Source organism: Bubalus bubalis, chromosome 18, assembly GCF_019923935.1.
Source record: "Bubalus bubalis isolate 160015118507 breed Murrah chromosome 18, NDDB_SH_1, whole genome shotgun sequence".
Classification (NCBI taxonomy): Eukaryota; Metazoa; Chordata; class Mammalia; order Artiodactyla; family Bovidae; genus Bubalus; species Bubalus bubalis.
Window position 1 is genome coordinate 51,220,716 of NC_059174.1, and position 19,292 is coordinate 51,240,007.

The window sequence follows — 19,292 nt, forward strand, 5'->3', positions numbered from 1 at the left end:
ATTGCTGTGACCAAAACTTCCAAAACTATGTTGAATAGTAGTGGTGAAAGTGGGCACCTTTGTCTTGTTCCTGACTTTAGGGGAAATGCTTTCAATTTTTCACCATTGAGGATAATGTTTGCTGTGGGTTTATCATATATAGCTTTTATTATGTTGAGGTATGTTCCTTCTATTCCTGCTTTCTGGAGAGTTTTTATCATAAATGGATGCTGAATTTTCTCAAAGGCTTTCTCTGCATCTATTGAGATAATCATATGGCTTTTATTTTTCAATTTGTTAATGTGGTATATTACATTGATTGATTTGTGGATATTAAAGAAAGGCAATGCCAAAGAATGCTCAAACTACCGCACAAATGCACTCATCTCACATGCTAGTAAAGTAATGCTCAAAATTCTCCAAGCCAGGCTTCAGCAATATGTGAACCATGAAATTCCTGATGTTCAAGCTGGTTTTAGAAAAGGCAGAGGAACCAGAGATCAAATTGCCAACATCCGCTGGATCATGGAAAAAGCAAGAGAGTTCCAGAAAAACATCTATCTCTCCTTTATTGACTATGCCAAAGCCTTTTACTGCATGGATCACAATAAACTGTGGAAAATTCTGAGAGATGGGAATACCAGACCACCTGATCTGCCTCTTGAGAAATTTGTATGCAGGTCAGGAAGCAACAGTTAGAACTGGACATGGAACAACAGACTGGGTGCAAATAGGAAAAGGAGTACGTCAAGGCTGTATATTGTCAACCTGCTTATTTAACTTATATGCAGAGTACATCATGAGAAATGCTGGGCTGGAAGAAACACAAGCTGGAATCAAGATTGCTGGGAGAAATATCAATAACCTCAGATATGCAGATGACACCACCCTTATGGCAGAAAGTGAAGAGGAACTAAAAAGCCTCTTGATGAAAGTGAAAGTGGAGAGTGAAAAAGTTGGCTTAAAGCTCAACATTCAGAAAACTAAGATCATGGCATCTGGTCCCATCACTTCATGGGAAATAGATGGGGAAACAGTGGAAACAGTGTCAGACTTTATTTTTGGGGGCGCCAAAATCACTGCAGATGGTGACTGCAGCCATGAAATTAAAAGATGCTTACTCCTTGGAAGGAAAGTTATGACCAACCTAGATAGCATATTCAAAAGCAGAGACATTACTTTGCCAACAAAGGTTCATCTAGTCAAGGCTATGGTTTTTCCTGTGGTCATGTATGGATGTGAGAGTTGGACTGTGAAGAAGGCTGAGCGCTGAAGAATTGATGCTTTTGAACTGTGGTGTTGAAGACTCTTGAGAGTCCCTTGGACTGCAAGGACATCCAACCAGTCCATTCTGAAGGAGATCAGACCTGGGATTTCTTTGGAAGGAATGATGCTAAAGCTGAAACTCCAGTACTTTGGCCGCCTCATGGGAAGAGTTGACTCACTGGAAAAGTCTCTGATGCTGGGAGGGATTGGGGGCCAGAGGAGAAGGGGACGACAGTGGATGAGATGGCTGGATGGCATCACTGACTTGATGGACGTGAGTCTGGGTGAACTCTGGGAGTTGGTGCTGGACAGGGAGGCCTGGCGTGCTGCGATTCATGGGGTCGCAAAGAGTCGGACACGACTGAGTGACTGAACTGAACTGAAGAATCCTTGCATCCCTGGGATAAAGCCCACTTGGTCATGGTGTATAATCTTTTTAATGTGTTGTTGGATTCTGATTGCTAGAATTTTGTTAAGGATTTCTGTATCTATGTTCATCAGTGATATTGGCCTATAGTTTTCTTGTTTTGTGCCATCTTTGTCAGGTTTTGGTATTAGGGTAATGTTGGCCTCATAGAATGAGTTTGGAAGTTTACCTTCCTCTGCAATTTTCTGGAAGAGTTTGAGTAGGATAGGTGTTAGCTCTTCTCTAAATTTTTGGTAGAACTCAGCTGTGAAGCCGTCCGGACCTGGGCTTTTGTTTGCTGGAAGATTTCTGATTACAGTTTCAATTTCCATGCTTGTGATGGGTCTGTTAAGATTTTCTATTTCTTCTTGGTTCAATTTTGGAAAGTTGTACTTTTCTAAGAATTTGTCCATTTCTTCCACGTTGTCCATTTTATTGGCATATAATTGCTGATAGTAGTCTCTTATGATCCTTTGTATTTGTGTTGTCTGTTGTGATCTCTCCATTTTCATTTCTAATTTTATTGATTTGATTTTCTCCCTTTGTTTCTTGATGAGTCTGGCTAATGGTTTGTCAATTTTATTTATCCTTTCAAAGAACCAGCTTTTGGCTTTGTTGATTTTTGCTATGGTCTCTTTTATTTTTTTGCATTTATTTCTGCCCTAATTTTTAAGATTTCTTTCCTTCTACTAACCCTGGGGTTGTTCATTTCTTCCTTTTCTAGTTGCTTTAGGTGTAGAGTTAGGTTATTTATTTGACTTTTTTTCTTGTTTCTTGAGGTATGCCTGTATTGCTAGGAACTTCCCCCTCAGCACTGCTTTTACAGTGTCCCACAGGTTTTGGGTTCTCGCGTTTTCATTTTCACTTGTTTCTATGCATATTTTGATTTTTTTGATTTCTTCTGTGATTTGTTGGTTATTTAGCAGCGTGTTGTTCAGCCTCCATATGCTGGAATTTTTAATAGTTTTTCTCCTGTAATTGAGATCTAATCTTACTGCATTGTGGTCAGAAAAGATGCTTGGAATTAAAATTTTAAAACAAGGTTCCACATCCATGAAAGGCAATGTTATGCACCATTCAAAAGAATAAGGGAGAACTTGATGCCATTACACTGGACCTCTAAGATATGGTTTCTTGGAAAAAGCAAGGGTGATGACCATGTACCTATTATGTACTTTAAAAAGGGAGGTTCGGGTGAATATACATGCTTGTGTGTGGACAGAGGGACCTGGGGAACCACATCAGAAGCTGCTCACAATGACTGCCCAGGAAGGAAGACCTGGGCAGCAGGAACGGGGCGATGGGGCAGGAGGGGACTGAGGCAGGTGGCCTGTGATGAGGACTCCTTTTCAGTGTATAGCCTCCCTCTTGTGCTTTTTTCAGGTATGGACCACATGAGCCCCGGCTGGCTCCTCTGGCTCTCTCACTCTCCACTTCCTGTCTCTTCTTGCTCCCACTCCAACAGCAGAATTAAACAGGATGCTCCTCATCATAAATGAGCTCAGCAAGATCATCCAGGAATACACAGGTGAATCCCCCCCTTTACAAACAAACACCTGCGTGGTGACACGGCACTTTTGCAAACATTATGTCACCGGATTTTCACGGTAACCCTGGGCTCCCATCACATTATCTTCCATGGACAGATGAGAAAACAGCTTCTGAGAAATGAAACTATTTGCCTGAGGTCACAGGGAGAGTAAGAGGGAGAGATGGGGACTTGAATTCCACCTGAGATTAACTTGTCAGCCACCTGCATCTCTCTCTCAGTTGAAAATACTGGCTCTAGGCAAATTGTATAATCTCTCTGGGCCTAGCTTCTTCATCATACAAGGGGATAATAATACATTGGAGGTGATGGGATTTTTCTAAGGATTCAATGAACTAACCCATAGGAGGCATTTGGAATGGTAACTGGCAGGGTTTTTTATTCTGGGGTGGGGGGCATTTTCCCAAGTTGGGCATTGAACCTGGGCCTCGTGGCATGGAGTGGAATCCTAAGCACTGGCCACCAGGGTATTCCCAAACAGTAGTAACTCTGAATAAACTGTTAGCTCTCATTATTCTGACTGTACTACCTTAGGGAACTATGAGATACGTCAAGTCCAAATATCATTCACAAAACCTTGTGGCTTTGTGTATAATTCCTGGGAGGAGAATTCTTATCTACTCTCTAATTTGCAAAAAGGTCTATGAACCAAAACATTTTCAGAACCACTGGGTAAGACAGACAATAATATATTTAACACAGTCCGGCAGGCCTTGCCCCCAGCATCCCTCCCCAAACACTCTTACATTGGAGGGATGAATGTAGCCAAAATCAAGAAGTGGAGGACTTCCCTGGTGGTCCAGTGCTTAAGAATCCATGCCTCCAACGGGGCAGGGGGCTGGGGGCAGGTTCAATCCGCGGCTGAGGAACTAGTGCCCCAATGTGTCATGTGGTGTGGCCAAAAATTTAAAAAAAAAAAAAAAAAAAAAAAAAAGACAGAGACTTCTCAGGAGATCTAGGAGCTACAACTTCATGCTCCCAATGCAGGGCACCCAGGTTCCCAACCCTGGCCAGCTAACTAGATCCCACATGCCATAACTAAGACCCAATGCAGCCAAATATGAATAAATTTAAAAAAGAAAGGAAGTCAACATATGGAAACAAAGAAGCAAGAAAAAGGTGGCTAGAGTGCCCACACTGGGTTCAGCTCTCAGCACCACCATGTATGAGGGGTGATAACAGCCCCACCACCTTCCGACTCCCTGGAGCGCAGATCACGCAGGGCAACACCCAGGCAGCCCCTGGGAACATGCCAGCTCGCTTCGCCCACCAGTTCCTCATGCCTGAGGGGAACAGCCTGTTGGGAAGTCTGTCACCATCCTGGGTCAAGCTCCCCTTTTCCCTTTGCTCCTTCCAACTTCACCAAGCATGTACCAAAGCACTCTGCATTCCACAATGGTCACTAAGACTGGCCACTTCACTTTGGCCCTTCCTAGGCCTCAGTTTCCCCATCTTTAACATGAGGTTGATTGCCTTAGATGATATGAAACACCTTTCAGTCCTAAGCTCAGGACCTTGAGAAGGCAGAATGCATGGCAATGGTTTACTGTCTTCCAACTGAGGATGATAAGGGTCTGAAAAGAGCAGCAACCTACCTGGACCACACATGGATTCATTCCTGGCCTAGTCCTTGCATCACCCATCTCCTCTGCTAAGGACACAGGGACACTGCTCATTGTCCTGGTGAAGGGGTGGGGACCAAAGAGAAAGTGCCTCAGCTCACTGCCAGTTAACTCCAGAGTAGAGTCTGGACCCTGGACCTACAGATTTCTATTAAGGAGATGGAGGGAGGGAGACTTCTCTGGGGATCCAGTGGTTAAGATTCTGAGCTTCCAGGGCAGGGGGCTCCAGTTCCGTTCCTGGTCAGAGAACAAAGATCCCTCATGCCACCCAGAGAGGGGAAAAAGAAAAAGATGGCGGGGCGGCTGGCAGAATCACCTGGAGCACCACAGAGATGGTCTTAGAGGCTGCCCGCCATTTACGGTAAGTGTCTGCCTTGAGAAGGTTTTCTGCACAGTAGGTCTGGAGAGAAGAGTAGAAAAGGGAACGTTAGGGTTCAGAAATGAGAGCTATGTCCATAGCTCTCACATTAGTCTGAGAGTTCTCCAAGCCCTCTGAAATCACCCAGGTTTCAGTTTCCTTATTAATCCCCCACACTCTGGGGTGTGGGGAAGAATGGATACATGTATAGGTATGTCTGAGTCCCTTTGCTGTTCACCTGAAACTTTCCCAACGTTGTTATTTGGCGTTCAGTCGTGTCCGACTCTGTGCGACCCCATAGACGGCAGCCCAACAGGCTCCCCTGTCCCTGGGATTCTCCGGGCAAGAACACTGGAGTGCGTTGCCGTTGCCTTCTCCAATGCATGAAAGTGAAAAGTGAAACTGATGTCGCTCAGTCGTGTCCGACTCTTAGCGACTTCGTGGGCTGTAGCCCACCAGGTTTCTCCGACGATGGGATTTTCCAGGCAAGAATACTGGAGTGGGATGCCATTGCCTTCTCCTATCTGGCTATACTGCAATACAAACACCTTCTAGTGTTAAAATAATAAATCCCCCCACACTCTACCTCGAGTCCCCTCCAACATTCTCCCCTGGGAAATTCACCTCTGCTCCTTCCCAGGAGGCAAAACACCCTCCTTTTCTCTCAGCAAATTCCTCTATCTCACATCTCTCCAGAATTCCCTATGGACTCCCTGAAATTCTCCCATGACCCTCCTTGCTGCTGCTGCTTAGTCACTTCAGTAGTGTCCGACTCTGTGCCACCCCATAGACGGCAGCCCACCAGGCTCCGCCGTCCCTGGAATTCTCCAGGCAAGAACACTGGAGTGGGTTGCCATTTCCCTCTCCAGTGTATGAAAGTGAAAAGTGAAGTCGCTCAGTCGTGTTCCACTCTTCGAGACCCCATGGACGGCAGCCCACCAGGCTCCTCCATCCATGGGATTTTCCAGGCAAGAGTACTGGAGTGGGTTGCTATTGCCTTCTCCAATGACCCTCCTTCGAATTCCACCAAGTCCCCTTTGTGAAAGGAAAACCAAAATGAAGGCCGTATTGCTAAAAGTGTTCTCGAAGATTGACCAGGGGGCCACTGAGGAATTCTGACCAAGCGGGTCACAGCTGCAGTGGAATCTGACCTTTTGACCACATATTGTATTCACACAGGCATCCAGAATATGTGCCAGAAACTCAAGGTACTTAACAGACCCTTACCCTCTGGTAACTCAGGACAGCTTCTAATTTAAAGCCAAATATTTCTTTCCGTGTATCACAGTCAATTAGAATTCTTTCCACAAGACTTGAACAACCTGCTGACCTCTGTCCTCTTATAAGCCCATGATTCCCTCTGACAACACTCCGTTTACCGGAATCTGTGTCTCCCAAACTGCAATTCGTAAGAACCCCAATAAAGATCTTTCTTTGCACCCCGCATACGGATTATCCTTCAACAGCTTTGAGACTCCAAAAGTTCTCCTGGAGCCCGCTGCGAATTCCTTTACTTCTTCCACCCTCCCCCACGCCAGTCCCTCACCGAGTCCTGTCTACTGCAGGACACCACATGGCGGTGGCGGATCTCCGGCATGTCAACGTCGTGTGCGCTTCGCCCGACCCAAAAGATGCACGACGGGTTGAGTTCGGGGGGCTCAGAGGGGGTGCGCCCCGGGCGGCCTTTACTGCGCAAGCTCAGGAAGCCACTGCGCATGCCTAGTGCGTCTCTCCTAAGAGCTGCGAGAGGCACCCAGTTCTGTAGCAAGGAGCTTTTCCCGCCTGGCTCTGGCCAAACGGCTCTCTAACCCTCCTCCCGGTTACTTTCACACCAGGCTCTCCTAGCAACCGGCTTGGCCTGCAGGATTGGTCCCCAGCAGAAATTCGCCTTCCTCAGCGCCCCAACTGAAGCCTGGAAAGCAAGAGACCAGCAAACTTGAGTGGATTTTTTCAGGAAGCCGGGAGCCTAACGCAACAGGATCCCCTCCATGGCTGACTGGCTGGCTACTCTCCCCACTCCCAACACACACAGACACACGGACACACACACACGAGAAAATCACTGATCCCTGAAGATCAGGCCTGAAGCAGAGAGAGTATGTAAAGGACCTCAATAAAACACAGAGTATGTGCCCGAACCAGACACACACCCATCCTTCCTTTTCCAATGTGAACTCTGGGCATCTGTCCCCTACCATCCCCCTACCCTGAACAAACACCCCTCTGTTCAGTCTCCGTGAGACCCAAGTGCATCCTGGGGTGGGGTCAGAGATGGAGACAGACCAAACACAGAAAAGGGAGTATGAGCCAAGCATGCCCCAGCAAAACAAGCCTGGATTTGCTGGGTGCTCACAGGTAGGGCCTCACCGCACTGGGCAACTCTTGGGGAAGGAGCGAAGGGGGAGGGTACCTGAGTCCTAGCAGCTGCTGTACCCTACAGAAAAAAAAATGACCTGATTCTCATCTTGGGCATCACCTTAGAAAAAAAGAGGGTGAGGGCCGGGGCGGTGGGACCTAATGGAAGACAGGGTTGGAAGCCCAGAAGCCTGGGGCTGCATGGAGGAGGGGGCTGGGCACAAGATGCCACTACTCCTTTTGGATTCTGGTTCCCTCTCCCCCACTCAGAGCTGCAGAGACCTACCCCCCAGGGCTTACATCATCATTTCTTAGCCTAGGGGTAAGGTAGGTCCAGACCCGCCCCTTCTCAGCTTCCTATAAGAACAGCTGGGGACCCAGGCCTGCAGGGTCACTCATCCATCCATCATGAAGCCTTCCATGAAACCTGAGACCTTCCTGCTGGCCTCCACGCTGCTCTGCACCCTCCTGGGTCTGGGTAAGTGACTAGGGCTCTAGACTCCTGGGACCCTCAATACAAGGAGTATGAGAGAATATTCTGCCAGGGAAAATGCCTTTTCTCAAGGGAAAAGCAAAAGAGGAGGTGTCCTGGGAATTGAAGTTCATGGAGAAGGCAGAGGGTAAAGGAGAGAAAGCCTGGGTCCCCAAGGGAGGAAGAGCTAAAAAACGTATGGGTTTAAATCTCGGAGAAAGGAGGGGTTTGGATGGGCTCTGCTCCCTGTATCCCAGGCAGTGTCTCAAAATAAGATACTGAATTCTAGAAAATCAGATGAGAGTATGATTAGGATTTTTAATTAGTATGAAAAAAAATGAGGCGAGGTCGAGAGATTTCCTTTCTCCCAGGACTCTAAGCAGTTCAGGTCCCCGGTGTCCTCCTCCCTCAGCTCTAGGAGTTCAGGCAGCTCCACTTTCCCCAGGACCCAGATGCCTTGTGTCTGGGCCCCCAGTTGCCTCCTGTCTCAGGACCAAGGAGTCCAGGCCCTTATCCCTGTAATCCTCGATCTTTCTTCTTGACCTGGGATGCAGATCTCCTCTCAGGTACCCTTTCCTGAGCGCCCACTGCCTACCAGACGTAGACAGCCTGGTCCCCACAAGGAAGGTGATCCCACTTCCAAGAACCAGCTGCACCTGAAGGTTCACAAAAGTCCATGAAGGACTTGCCCACTGGTTCAGGGCACAATCTGCCTGCCAACGCGGGGGACAGGGGTGCGATCCCTGGTCCAGGAAGCTTCCACATGCACTGGGGCAATTCCTGGTCCAGGAAGCTTCCACAGTGCACTAAGACCCTTCACCACAACTCCTGAGCTCATGCTCTAGAGCCTGTGCTCTGCAACCGGAGAAACCAGCACAAATGAGAAACCCCAAACTGCAACGAGGGAGTAGCGTCTACTCACTACAGCTAGAGAAAAACCAACAGGAAGCCGGCACCCAGCAGACCCAACAATAGAAAAAAGAAAATTATAACTATAAAAAAACTTTTTAAGATCCATGGAAAGCTTCAGCAGGACCACTCAAGGTCCCAAAGCTTTATCAGGGGGTCTAGCACCCAAAGTCCCCAGCCTTGTAATTAGATAAACTTGCTCCCTGATCGGAGTTGCTTTCTGCCCTGCGCCAGAGAGCAGCTTTGCTCCCAGCAGCTGGACATCCCTGCCGAGCTTCAGACAGATCCCTGTTCAGCGGCCAGTGTCCCACCCATGAAAACCAGGGAGACAGCAGTCCTTCTTCCTTCAGACCCCTCCACCCCATCCCAATCCGGATCCGGGAGTCATGGCCCACAGACTACGGCACCTTTCACTAGAGCCCCGCTCTCTAATCGCAGGGTACCCACTGAGCTGTGAGGTGTGTGTCGGTGACAGTCCCAATTGCAGAGGAAAACTGCAGACTTGCGCCCCAGATGAGGACTCCTGCATAGTTGTCCAGACTGAGACCAACAGAAGTAAGAGGGCAGGGGCTGGTATCACATGCTGGGGAGGTGTGTGTGTGGGGGGGGGTGCCTTCACAGTGGCAGATATCACCTTGCGCTGAGAGGAACCTTGAGTGATGATTATCAGGAAAGAGGGAAAGGCAATCTCGAGGTGGGTGGTGGACAGAGAATCCGGTGGAATGACAGAAACCACTGTTGCCAAGGATTTCTGAAGACGAGACTCCAAAGAGAGGATGGGGAAGTGCAGATACAGACTTTCTTACCAAAGAAGGAATTAGGAAAGCAAAGGACATGGGAGAAGAGTGAAATCCAGAGAAGGGGGAAATCTAATATGTCAAAGGTGAAGGGATGGGTGTAAAAGAGACTTGGGTGAGTTGGAAAGAATGCGACAGGTTGATTCTCTGGGGCTGCGAGGGGTCTCCCAGAGATGCGGGCCGGAAGAGACTGTTCCTGACAAGAGAAAGCGGGTGCTACTGGGGCTGGTTGAGTTGGGTGCAAGCTCAGTTGTGTCTGACTCTTTGTGACCCCATGGAGTGTAACCTGCCAGGCTCCTCTGTCCTTGGGATTTTCCAGGCAAGAATACTGGAGAGGCTTGCCATTTCCTTCTCCAGGGGATCTTCCCCACCCGGGGATGGAACCTGTGTCTCTCGCATCTCCTACATTGGCAAGGGGGGTTCTTTACCACTGCACCACCAGGGAAGTCCCAATATTGTCATAGAGAGAGAGATGTATAAGGACAGATGATCCCTGGGCGCACTTCATGAAGTCTCAAAGAATCAGGCACAACTGAGCACCCACACACCCAAGCACGGGGGCTAAAGAGCAGAAACCCTAGGCCTGGAGGAGCCGATCCTGTCTATGGTGGGGAAGGGGAAGGCCAGGGAGACTGGAAGAGACCACTTTAGGAAGACCTGAGAGTAGCCAATGAGGGCAGCAAGAGATCATAGCCAGGAAGTCTGGGGAGTGACCCTGGGAAATCTGGAAGTGTCTACCTTAGATGGAGAAGGAAATGGGTGTTACAGCAGGTGGGGATGGCAGCCCCATCCCAGGATTTGGTGGAAGGATTTCCAGGGGTCAGGGGAAGGCTGAAGACTCGAAGAGACCATTCACACAGGCATGGGGGTAGTCACAGGTGGTCTGGAAAAGACCACTCCAGGTGTGACCTCTGAAGGATGGCAGTGGGGTGGCCCTGGGGCTGAAAGGGCCACCCTGGAGACTCCAGCACAGCCTGGAAGGAGGAGGATAGGCTACATATGTAATGAACCATTCAGATGATGCCCCAGGCAGAAAAGGGGCTTGAATTTGGGGAGGTGGAAGAGACTTCTCTAGACAGCAGTGGGCTGGGGCAATTCTAAGGTGGGGGAGACACCCCAGGGCAAGGGTCCAGACCAGGGGCCACTGAGCCCCCGGCCCACGGCCATCCTGCAGAGGCCACCTTGGCGGTGACCAGCTACAAGGGGTGTGCGAAATCCAGCCAGTGTGAGTCCGGATTCTTCGGCATCACCATGAACCCTGAGAACTACATGGGCTCCAAGAGGCGCTGCTGCCAGAAGGATGGCTGCAACCAGGACCCCCTGCCCGGTAAGCCCCAGCTGAGCCCCATGCTGGAGTCCCTCCCTGCCCACCCCTCCCCCACCAGAGCCAGCTGTGAGCACCTGTCACTGACCTGCGCTGTCACCGGGGCAAGCGTCTTCCTTGCGCTGAGCCTTGGGTTCTTCTCCTGTAAACTGCAGTGTCCAGGGACTTCCCTGGTGGTCCACTGACTAAGCCTCCATGGTCCCTATGCAGGGGTTGGATCCCTGGTCAGGGAACTCGATTCCACAGGCCACAATTAAGATCCAACACAGCCAAATAAAGACTGTTTTCTGAAAATGCAGTGTCCGTTACCAACTGCTGTCCCCTGAGTGGTTGGGAGGTTGGGAAAGGGACTCTCGTCTCCGATTGCCTTACCCTCCACCCTCCTCTTCAGCGTTCGTGAGAAACCATACAGAGAATGGCCTTCGGTGTCCTTCCTGCATCGCTGCCTTTACGGAAACATGCACTGCGACTGCGGAAGCGCTCTGCGTTGGCGAGGAAACCCACTGTGTCGCCGTGTCTGGCCTCGTGCGGCCTGGTAAGGGGCACCTGGAATTCGGGAGGAGGGCACAGGGGTTCCAGACAGGCCCAGAACTGGAGCCTCATGCTTCCAGATTCTAAGGGAGAGAGTGGCTCCAAAGATCTGGGGGAGAAGGTGGCTGGGCCATATGACCCTGGACTAGGAGTGGGGAGGCATTGGCGATCCTGACTGTAGTCTAAAATCCCCTCCAGCAGGTGACAAATTTGCCGTCCAGGGCTGTGGTACCAAGACCGCCTGCCACACCAAGCCCGGGACCCTGGTGCCCTCAGGCGCTCGTTTGTTCACCATCAACAAGACCAGCTGTCTTTGAAGCCCCCAGGCTTCTGCCAAGGCTGAGTGAAGAACTGAGGCCCATGCGTTGTTTGGCCTCCATTCCTTCTCAGCTACGGTTCTAGAAATTCCTACGGTTCCCATGTGTCTATAAACTAAACAAGTTAACAGAACAATCCTGTCTTTGTGATGTGCTGTGTTTCGGGGAGATGGGATGCAAAAAGCAGGAGTCTGAACCCTTGGGAACCCTCTCTTTGGAAGAAAGAAAGGGAAGATGCTGCCTTTTCTTAAGGGGTTACTTCCTGCCTGGTCCCCTGCTAAGTGTTTTCCATGCGGTACCTCATTTCATAATCACAACTCTATGACACTGAAAGTATTGCCCCCATTTTACAGAGGAACACACTGAGGCACGGACTGTTGTGTCACTTGCCTTCGGTCAAAGAGCTGGGAGGGTCAGACTCCAGAGTCCATGATCAGCTCTCCTAGTTAACCTGTTTTTGCCCCAGAGTTCTCGTTCGTAAAATATGGATATAATAGCTATAACCTCAAAGGGCTGTCTTAAGAGTCAAATGAAAGAAAAAGCAAAAAGGACTAGTTCAGTGCCTAGCACCTTTCAGGGGCTTCCCTGGTGGCTCAGACAGGAAAGAATCTGCCTGCCAATGTGGGAGACGTGGGTTCCATGCCTGGGTGTGTAAGATCCTCTGGAGAAGGGCCTGGGAACCCACTCCATTATTTTTGACTGGAAAATCCCATGGACAGAGGAGTCTGACGGGCTCCAGTCCGTGGAGTCACAAAGAGTCAGACCCCACTGGGTGGCTGAGCACGCTGCACTAGCACCTTTAAGACACTGGGCTCTGGAGACAACGTGTCTGGCCAATACTTAACGACCCTAATAGCCACTACTTACTCAGTAGCCATGTTTGGCAGCTGCCAGACCTTGGCATCTATCAGGATAGTCTGGATTATGCTACAGGAACAAACAAGTCCCTAAACTCAGTGGTTTCAAACAACAAAGTTCTATTAGTCTGTTCATGCTGTACTAATGTGTGTAACAAACCATGCCCAAACTGAGACTTGTAAAAAGAAACATTCTTCTTCCTAAGGGTTTGTAGGTATCTGGGGTGGCTCTGTTTCTGGCTGTGGGCTGGTGGGTTTGGCTTCAGTTTGGGAGGGAGACTCTAGTTCTCCTCCGTGGGTTCCAGAGCCCTCTGGGATTGTGACTCCCTGGTTAACGTCCTTCTCATGGCAGATGACAGGGGCACAGAACCCAAGTGCACCAAAGGTCCCTGCGGAGGTTGGGGGTGAACAGGAGTTCTATCCTGCACACAACCCCAGCATCCCTCCTCTCCAGGGACTCAGGAGTCCTCACCCTGGATCCCTCCTCCCTCAGACCCAGAAGTCTAGGCTTCTAGCTCACAGAATCCCAAGTATCTTCCACCCCCTGAAACCCCAAAGACAGACCCACAACAGAATTTCTACTTTTTTATTCACTCCTTCAAACACCACAGGCAAAGCACCCCCTTGATTCTCCGGGCTTCATGGTTCCCTACCTCAATGGACACACATTTATCGTTATCCAGAGAAGGAGGAAATTCAGCTAAGCTGATGAGGCTTTTGGACCTCCTCTGCTTCTGCCAGTGGCAACGCTGAATTTCTTTCCTTGAATTTCTGCCTTCAAGGGCCTGCCAGCCTGCAGGTGCTGCGTAGACTCACCCTGAGGTCAGCTAGTGATCCCTCCACAAGGGAGTCTTCAGTCTTTTCTGTTTGGGTGCTCCCAGAGAGAGATGCCTCGCTACCAACTTGCAGATGGAATTCCTATTCCCCAAGAGGGACCAAAGGGTCCCCATTTCTCTCACACAGATCCCAATTCCCTCCTATCCATGGAGACCTTTCACCAGCCATGAATTACGAAGCAAGGACCACAGCCTTCTGGGGAGCCAGGAGTTCTGAGAACTGTCCTTCCCCTAAAGAAGACTTAAAGCCCTCTTTGGATACAGGCCTATCCCCCAACCCCAGAAACCTACATCGTATACCCTTTGTGGCTCAGAAGCCCAAGGATTCCAGCTCCCTGGGGAACCCAGAGCCCCCTCCTTCATGTCAGAATCCCCAGTGTGAAGGAGACCGCCTTCATCAGCAATTAGGGCGTCCACCTCCTCCTCCTCAGGGGGACTAGACACCTATTAGATATACTTTCTACTCTTGAGAGACCAAGATAGCCCCCTTCCAGGAGTCCAAACCCTCAACTCCCTTGAGGAGTTCCATAGTCTGATGGTGGTCCCCAGAGAAATAAGGAATCCTGTCCGTAAAACTCTATTTCCCTTCAGGACCCAGGAACCCTGGTGACCAGATGTCATGCACTCCAGCCCCTAGTCAGAGCCCTCATTCCCTTCAAGCACCCAGGATTCTGACAGCCAAGCCTTCACTCTGCGATTTCTCAGGCCCAAACTTCCCATGCTAGAGTCTGGACCCCGTGCCCTCTCCCTCTCACCGGATTTTGAGTCCTCAGCCCCTGGCAGAGCCAGGCACCTAGGGCCCTGGGCACACACGGAAGCCCAGGCCCTCAGCCCACCTCTCACTGCACGGGCACCTGCAGCGCCAGCACTGCCTTGGCGTCCGCGTGCATCTCGACCAGCCTGCACCAGGACAGCGAGCGCCGCGCGCCCTGGATGCTTGGGATGCTGGCACAACTCTAATCTCCAGCTGCCCCTCGACAGGCTCGGCCAGCAGGGGGAGCCAGAGAGAGAGAGAGCCTCAGCTGCTGCGAGGCTGGTGGAGTGAGGCAGGATCATGCAGGTCACGTGTTCAGCACCCCAGGTGTGCTTGAGGCCACTTTGGTAGTGGGGGCAGCGGGGGGGCGGGGGGGAAGGGTCGGGGCGGGGTCGCGCAGGTGAATCCAGTTTGCAGTGTCCCAGGACCTGCAGAACTAGCCTCACCGCACGTTCTCAGGGTAAGACCAGAATCAGCTGGGGATCACCCTCTCCTCAGGATCTGAGTTTCAGCCCCAGGGGTTCACCTCCAAGCTTCAAAACACCCACATTTCTGTAATGGCAGCCTCTTCCTTTTCTTCCTCCAACCCTGAGAGTGGTGGCTGCTCCCAGCACTTGCTTCTGTGTTCTACCTGCGTCTTCTGTCCTCTTTAGTCAATGGTGGTGCTTTAGTCACGAAGTCGTGTCCGACTCTTTGCGACCCCATGGAATGTAGCCCGCCAGGCTCCTCAGTCCATGGAATTCTCCACACACTTATACTGGACTGGGCTGCCCTTTCCTCCTCCAGGAGATCTTCCCACACCAGGAATCCAACTTGTGTCCCCTACATTGAAGGCAGATTCTCACTGACTGAGCCACCTCCTGACTAATTCTTTATATTAATTCTCTGGTAAACTAACTGCTGTGGTTTCAGCCTCCTGCTGGGACCCTGACTGATACAATGGGTGGCACTGAGTTGGTGTCTGCCTTGTCACTGATTCAAGTGGCACAGAGCTTGATTTTCAAAGGGCTCTAGGTGGTGGGAATACTTTGGCCATCGGATGTGAAGAGCTGACTCACTGGGAGAGTCCCTGATGCTGGGAAAGGTTGAGGGCAGGAGGAAAAGGGGGTGACAGAGGATGAGATGGTTAGATGGAATCACCGACTCAACAGACATGAATTTGACCAGTCTCTGGGATATAGTGAAGAAGAGGGAAGCATGGCGCACTCCAGTCCATGGGGTCTCAAAGAGGCGGATAGGACTTAGCAACTGAACGACAATGTGGCGGGAGCAGGAGAGGACGGGAAACAAAGCCTGAGCGCCCACTCAGGAAGACAGGCCTCTCAGGAGACACCCCTGAACTCTCAGGAGTGCAGAGAGCTGAGCTCTCCTGCTGTGGGTAAATGAAGGAGAAATGTGCCTTGTGGGGGGAGTCCGTGGGCGGCCTTAGCTCTGCGGGGACAAGAGACAAAACATGAAAACTTCTCTCTGCCTCTCTGCAGACTCCTAGCCAATAATGCCTTCCCTCGGGGCTCTGATGGTAAAGAATCTGCCTGCAATGCAGGAGACCTGGATTTGATCCCTAGGTCCAGAAGACCCCCCTGGAGAAGGGAATAGCAACCCACTGCAGTATTCTCATCCATGATCTCTACTGTCAACGATTTGGAGCAAAAATCCTAACTAGTTGTCAGTGCGGAAAGACCCAAGTTGAAAACTCTTAAGTGGTGCCATATATGTAGTATCACCTGGTGCCGGGGCAGATCGTCTTTGGAGGAATGTACTTCAAACCAGCCCCTCAAAGAATTTCCACCAATGTATTACCCAAAGTGGAATTAACACACACACACACACACACACACCATTAGGCATCAGGAAATAGGCTGCCATGTTTAAGGGTTGGTAGAAACCACAAACTGCAGACTCAGACACACAAAGATTGTATATATTGATTGTGAAAAACTGTAAAGTGTGACAGACTGTATTTTATTGGACTTCAAAATTGCGGGGATGGTGACTGCAGCCATGAAATTAAAAGACGCTTGCTCCTTGGAAGAAAAGCTATGACAAACCTACACATCATACTCAAAAGCAGAGACATCACTTTGCTGACAAAGGTCCATATAGTGAAAGCTATGGGTTTTCCAGTAGTCATGTACGGACTTGAGGTTTTGACCATAAAGAAAGCTGAGCACCAAGGAGCTGATGCTTTCAAACTGTCGTGCTGGGGAAGACTCTTGAGAGTCCCTTGGACTGTAAGGAGATCAGTCCAGTCAATCCTAAAGTAAATCAACCCTGAATATTCATTGGAAGGACTAATGCTGAAGCCCCAATACTGTGGCCACTTGATGTGAAGAGCTGACTCATTGGAGAAGACTCTGATGTTAGGAAGGTTTCCTTGGTGGTCAGATGATAAAGTATCCACCTGCAATGCGGGAGACCTGGGTTTGATCCCTGGGGTGGGAAGATCACCTGCAGAAGGGAATGGCTGCCCACTCCAGTATTCCAGCCTGGAGAATTCCACAAACAGTCAATAGGCTTGGAAAGCGTCAGACACAACTGAGTGACTTCCACTTTCACTGATGCTGGGAAAGAGTGATGGCAAAACGCGAACAGGGCAGCAGAGGGTGAGAGTTTAGGTGGCATCGTGGACTCACTGACTCAATGGGCACGAGTCTGAGCAAACTCCAGGAGCCGATGAAGGACAGGGAAGCCTGTCGTGCTGCGCTCCATGGGGTTGCAAAGAGCCGGGCACGACTAAGAAACTGAACTACAACAAACTGCTATTAGGAAACACACAGTATACAAGTAAGTGGGTAAGAACCCACCTGCCAGTGCGGGGCTCTCAGTTTCCACCCCAGGTCTGGGAAGATCCCACATGCCTCAGGGCAACTGAGACCGAGCACCACAACTACAGACTCCAGGCACCAAAGCCTGTGCTCCGCAGTAAGCAAAGCCTTTGTATGAGAAGCCCGCACACTGCAACAAGAGTAAATTCCACTCGCTGACACTAGAGAAAGCGCACGCTCAGCAGTGAAGACCTGGTGCGGCAAAACTGATAAATAAATTGTAGTAATTGGAGGGAATGATGCTAAAGCTGAAACCCCGATCTTTGGCCACCTCATGCAAAGAGTTGACTCATTGGAAAAGACTCTGATGCTGGGAGGGATTGGGGGCAGGAGGAAAAGCGGACGACAGAGGATGAGATGGCTGGATGGCACCACTGACTCGATGGACGTGAGTTTGAGTGAACTCTGGGAGTTGGTGATCGACAGGGAGGCCTGGCGTGCTGCGATTCATGGGCTTGCGACTAAGCGACTGAACTGAACTGAACTGAAATGAAAAATAATTTTAAAAAACCTCAAGGGAATGGGAGACTACTGACATAAGCATTTCCAGCCTCTGCAAACATAAAGTCCTGAGCTGACCATTCCAGTTTTCTAGGTAGATAAGAGGTGAATAATAAAGATCCACATACCAGATTAGATAGTTTTAGCGAAAAATGCATTGACTCTTCTCATAATTAAAAGGTGGAATTTTGATCTGAATCTGTTTGCCAAGAAGTTTTTTTCTTTTTAATTTTCCCAAGATGGTTGATTTTATGTAAAATTTTAATCAAGGAGGCCATTAGACTGGGTGACTCTAACGCCTTAGGTAGCTGCAGTAAACCAATCAAAATTTAAGCCAGAGTTGGAACTCCAATCTAAGAAAATGAAATCAACTAATCGTGAACAGCCAAGCCCCTCGATTTTCCCAAGTAAGAAAATCGTTTAAGCTCCAGGGAGGTGGGGTGGACTGGGACACTGGGACTGACATGGGTATCCTCCTGATACCCTGTCCAGCAGAGACGGCTGATGAGATCCTTCTGTACAGCACAGGGCGCTGCACTCAGGGCTCTGTGCTGACCTCAATGGGGAGGAAATCCAGGAGTGAGGGGATCTGTGTGTATGTGCAGCTGATTTACTTTGCTGCACAGTGGAGACGAACACAACATTGTAAAGGAACTATAGCCCAATAAAACTAATTTAAAAAGTTCACACTCAAGCCAATTAAATAATTGCTTTGCTTCCATGTTTCCTCTCTAAAATCCTCTGTCCTAGCCTACCCACAAAGTACCTCTAATCATTTTTCAGTTTTGGCTGTCTGATTTGAAGTGTCTGCTTAAATGAAGTCTTCAAACTATAATGTGCCTCAGTTTACCTTTTACACTGATAGGACCTTTGTTTTATGATTATCATCAATCTTTTTGGTCACACTGCACAGCTTGTGGGATTTTAGTTCCCTAACCGGGGACTGATTGAATCTGGGCCCTGGCAATAAGAGAGTGGCATCCTAACCACTGCACCGCCAGGGAATTCCGTAAGACCTTTAGAATAAGAATGTGCGTTCAAGGAAAACCTCATTGGTTAGAATGTCCTTTGTAAGGTGGAACAAGCACTGTTTAAAATTCAATGCATGTCAGTTAAAAGACTCATGGATCTTCCATGGCGGTCCAGTGGCTAGGACTCCGCACTTCCAATGTAGGGGGCCCGGGTCCGATCCCTGGTCAGTGAACTAGACCCTGCTGCCATGTGCAGCTGCAACTAAGACCTGGCCCAGTGAAATGAATAAATGAAGACTGGCGATGTCAAGCATCAGTGGAGGTGTGAAGTGCACATGCTGCTGAAGGAAACGTAAAGAGGAACAACCACTTTGGAAACCAGTCCATTTCTAATAGGTAAAACAAATCTGCCTGCATGTCTGGTCACTTCAGTGGTGTCCAGCTCTTTGTGACCCTATGGACTATAGCCTGCCAGGCTCCTCTGTCCATGGGGCTCTCAAGGCAAGAATACTGGAGTGGGTTGTCATACCTTCCTCCAGGGCATCTGCATCTTCCCAACCCAGGGATCGAACCTGCCTATCCTGTGTCTCCTGCATTGCAGGCAGATTCTTTATCACTGAGCCAACAGGCAAGTCCTGGATCTAAGGACTGAAGATCCTGCAA

General features: G+C 49.7%; 1 protein-coding gene across 3 annotated transcripts; it reads left to right on the forward strand.

Moving 5' to 3' along the window:
* The first annotated feature begins 7,451 nt into the window (after positions 1–7,451).
* On the forward strand, positions 7,452–12,021 carry LOC112580317 (phospholipase A2 inhibitor and Ly6/PLAUR domain-containing protein-like). Of its 3 annotated transcripts, none has more exons than XM_044931339.2 (6): positions 7,452–7,535; positions 7,851–8,013; positions 9,355–9,471; positions 10,888–11,040; positions 11,429–11,572; positions 11,767–12,021. In XM_044931339.2, the coding sequence occupies exons 2-6, from the start codon at positions 7,944–7,946 to the stop codon at positions 11,883–11,885; spliced, it is 603 nt and encodes a 200-aa protein (XP_044787274.1). In that variant the 5' UTR covers positions 7,452–7,535; positions 7,851–7,943; the 3' UTR covers positions 11,886–12,021. The 3 variants fall into 3 exon arrangements, with proteins under 3 accessions (XP_044787274.1, XP_044787276.1, XP_044787275.1); XM_044931341.2 differs by having other exon boundaries at positions 11,770–12,021; XM_044931340.2 differs by having other exon boundaries at positions 7,477–7,535; positions 7,856–8,013.
* The last annotated feature ends 7,271 nt before the right edge of the window (positions 12,022–19,292 follow it).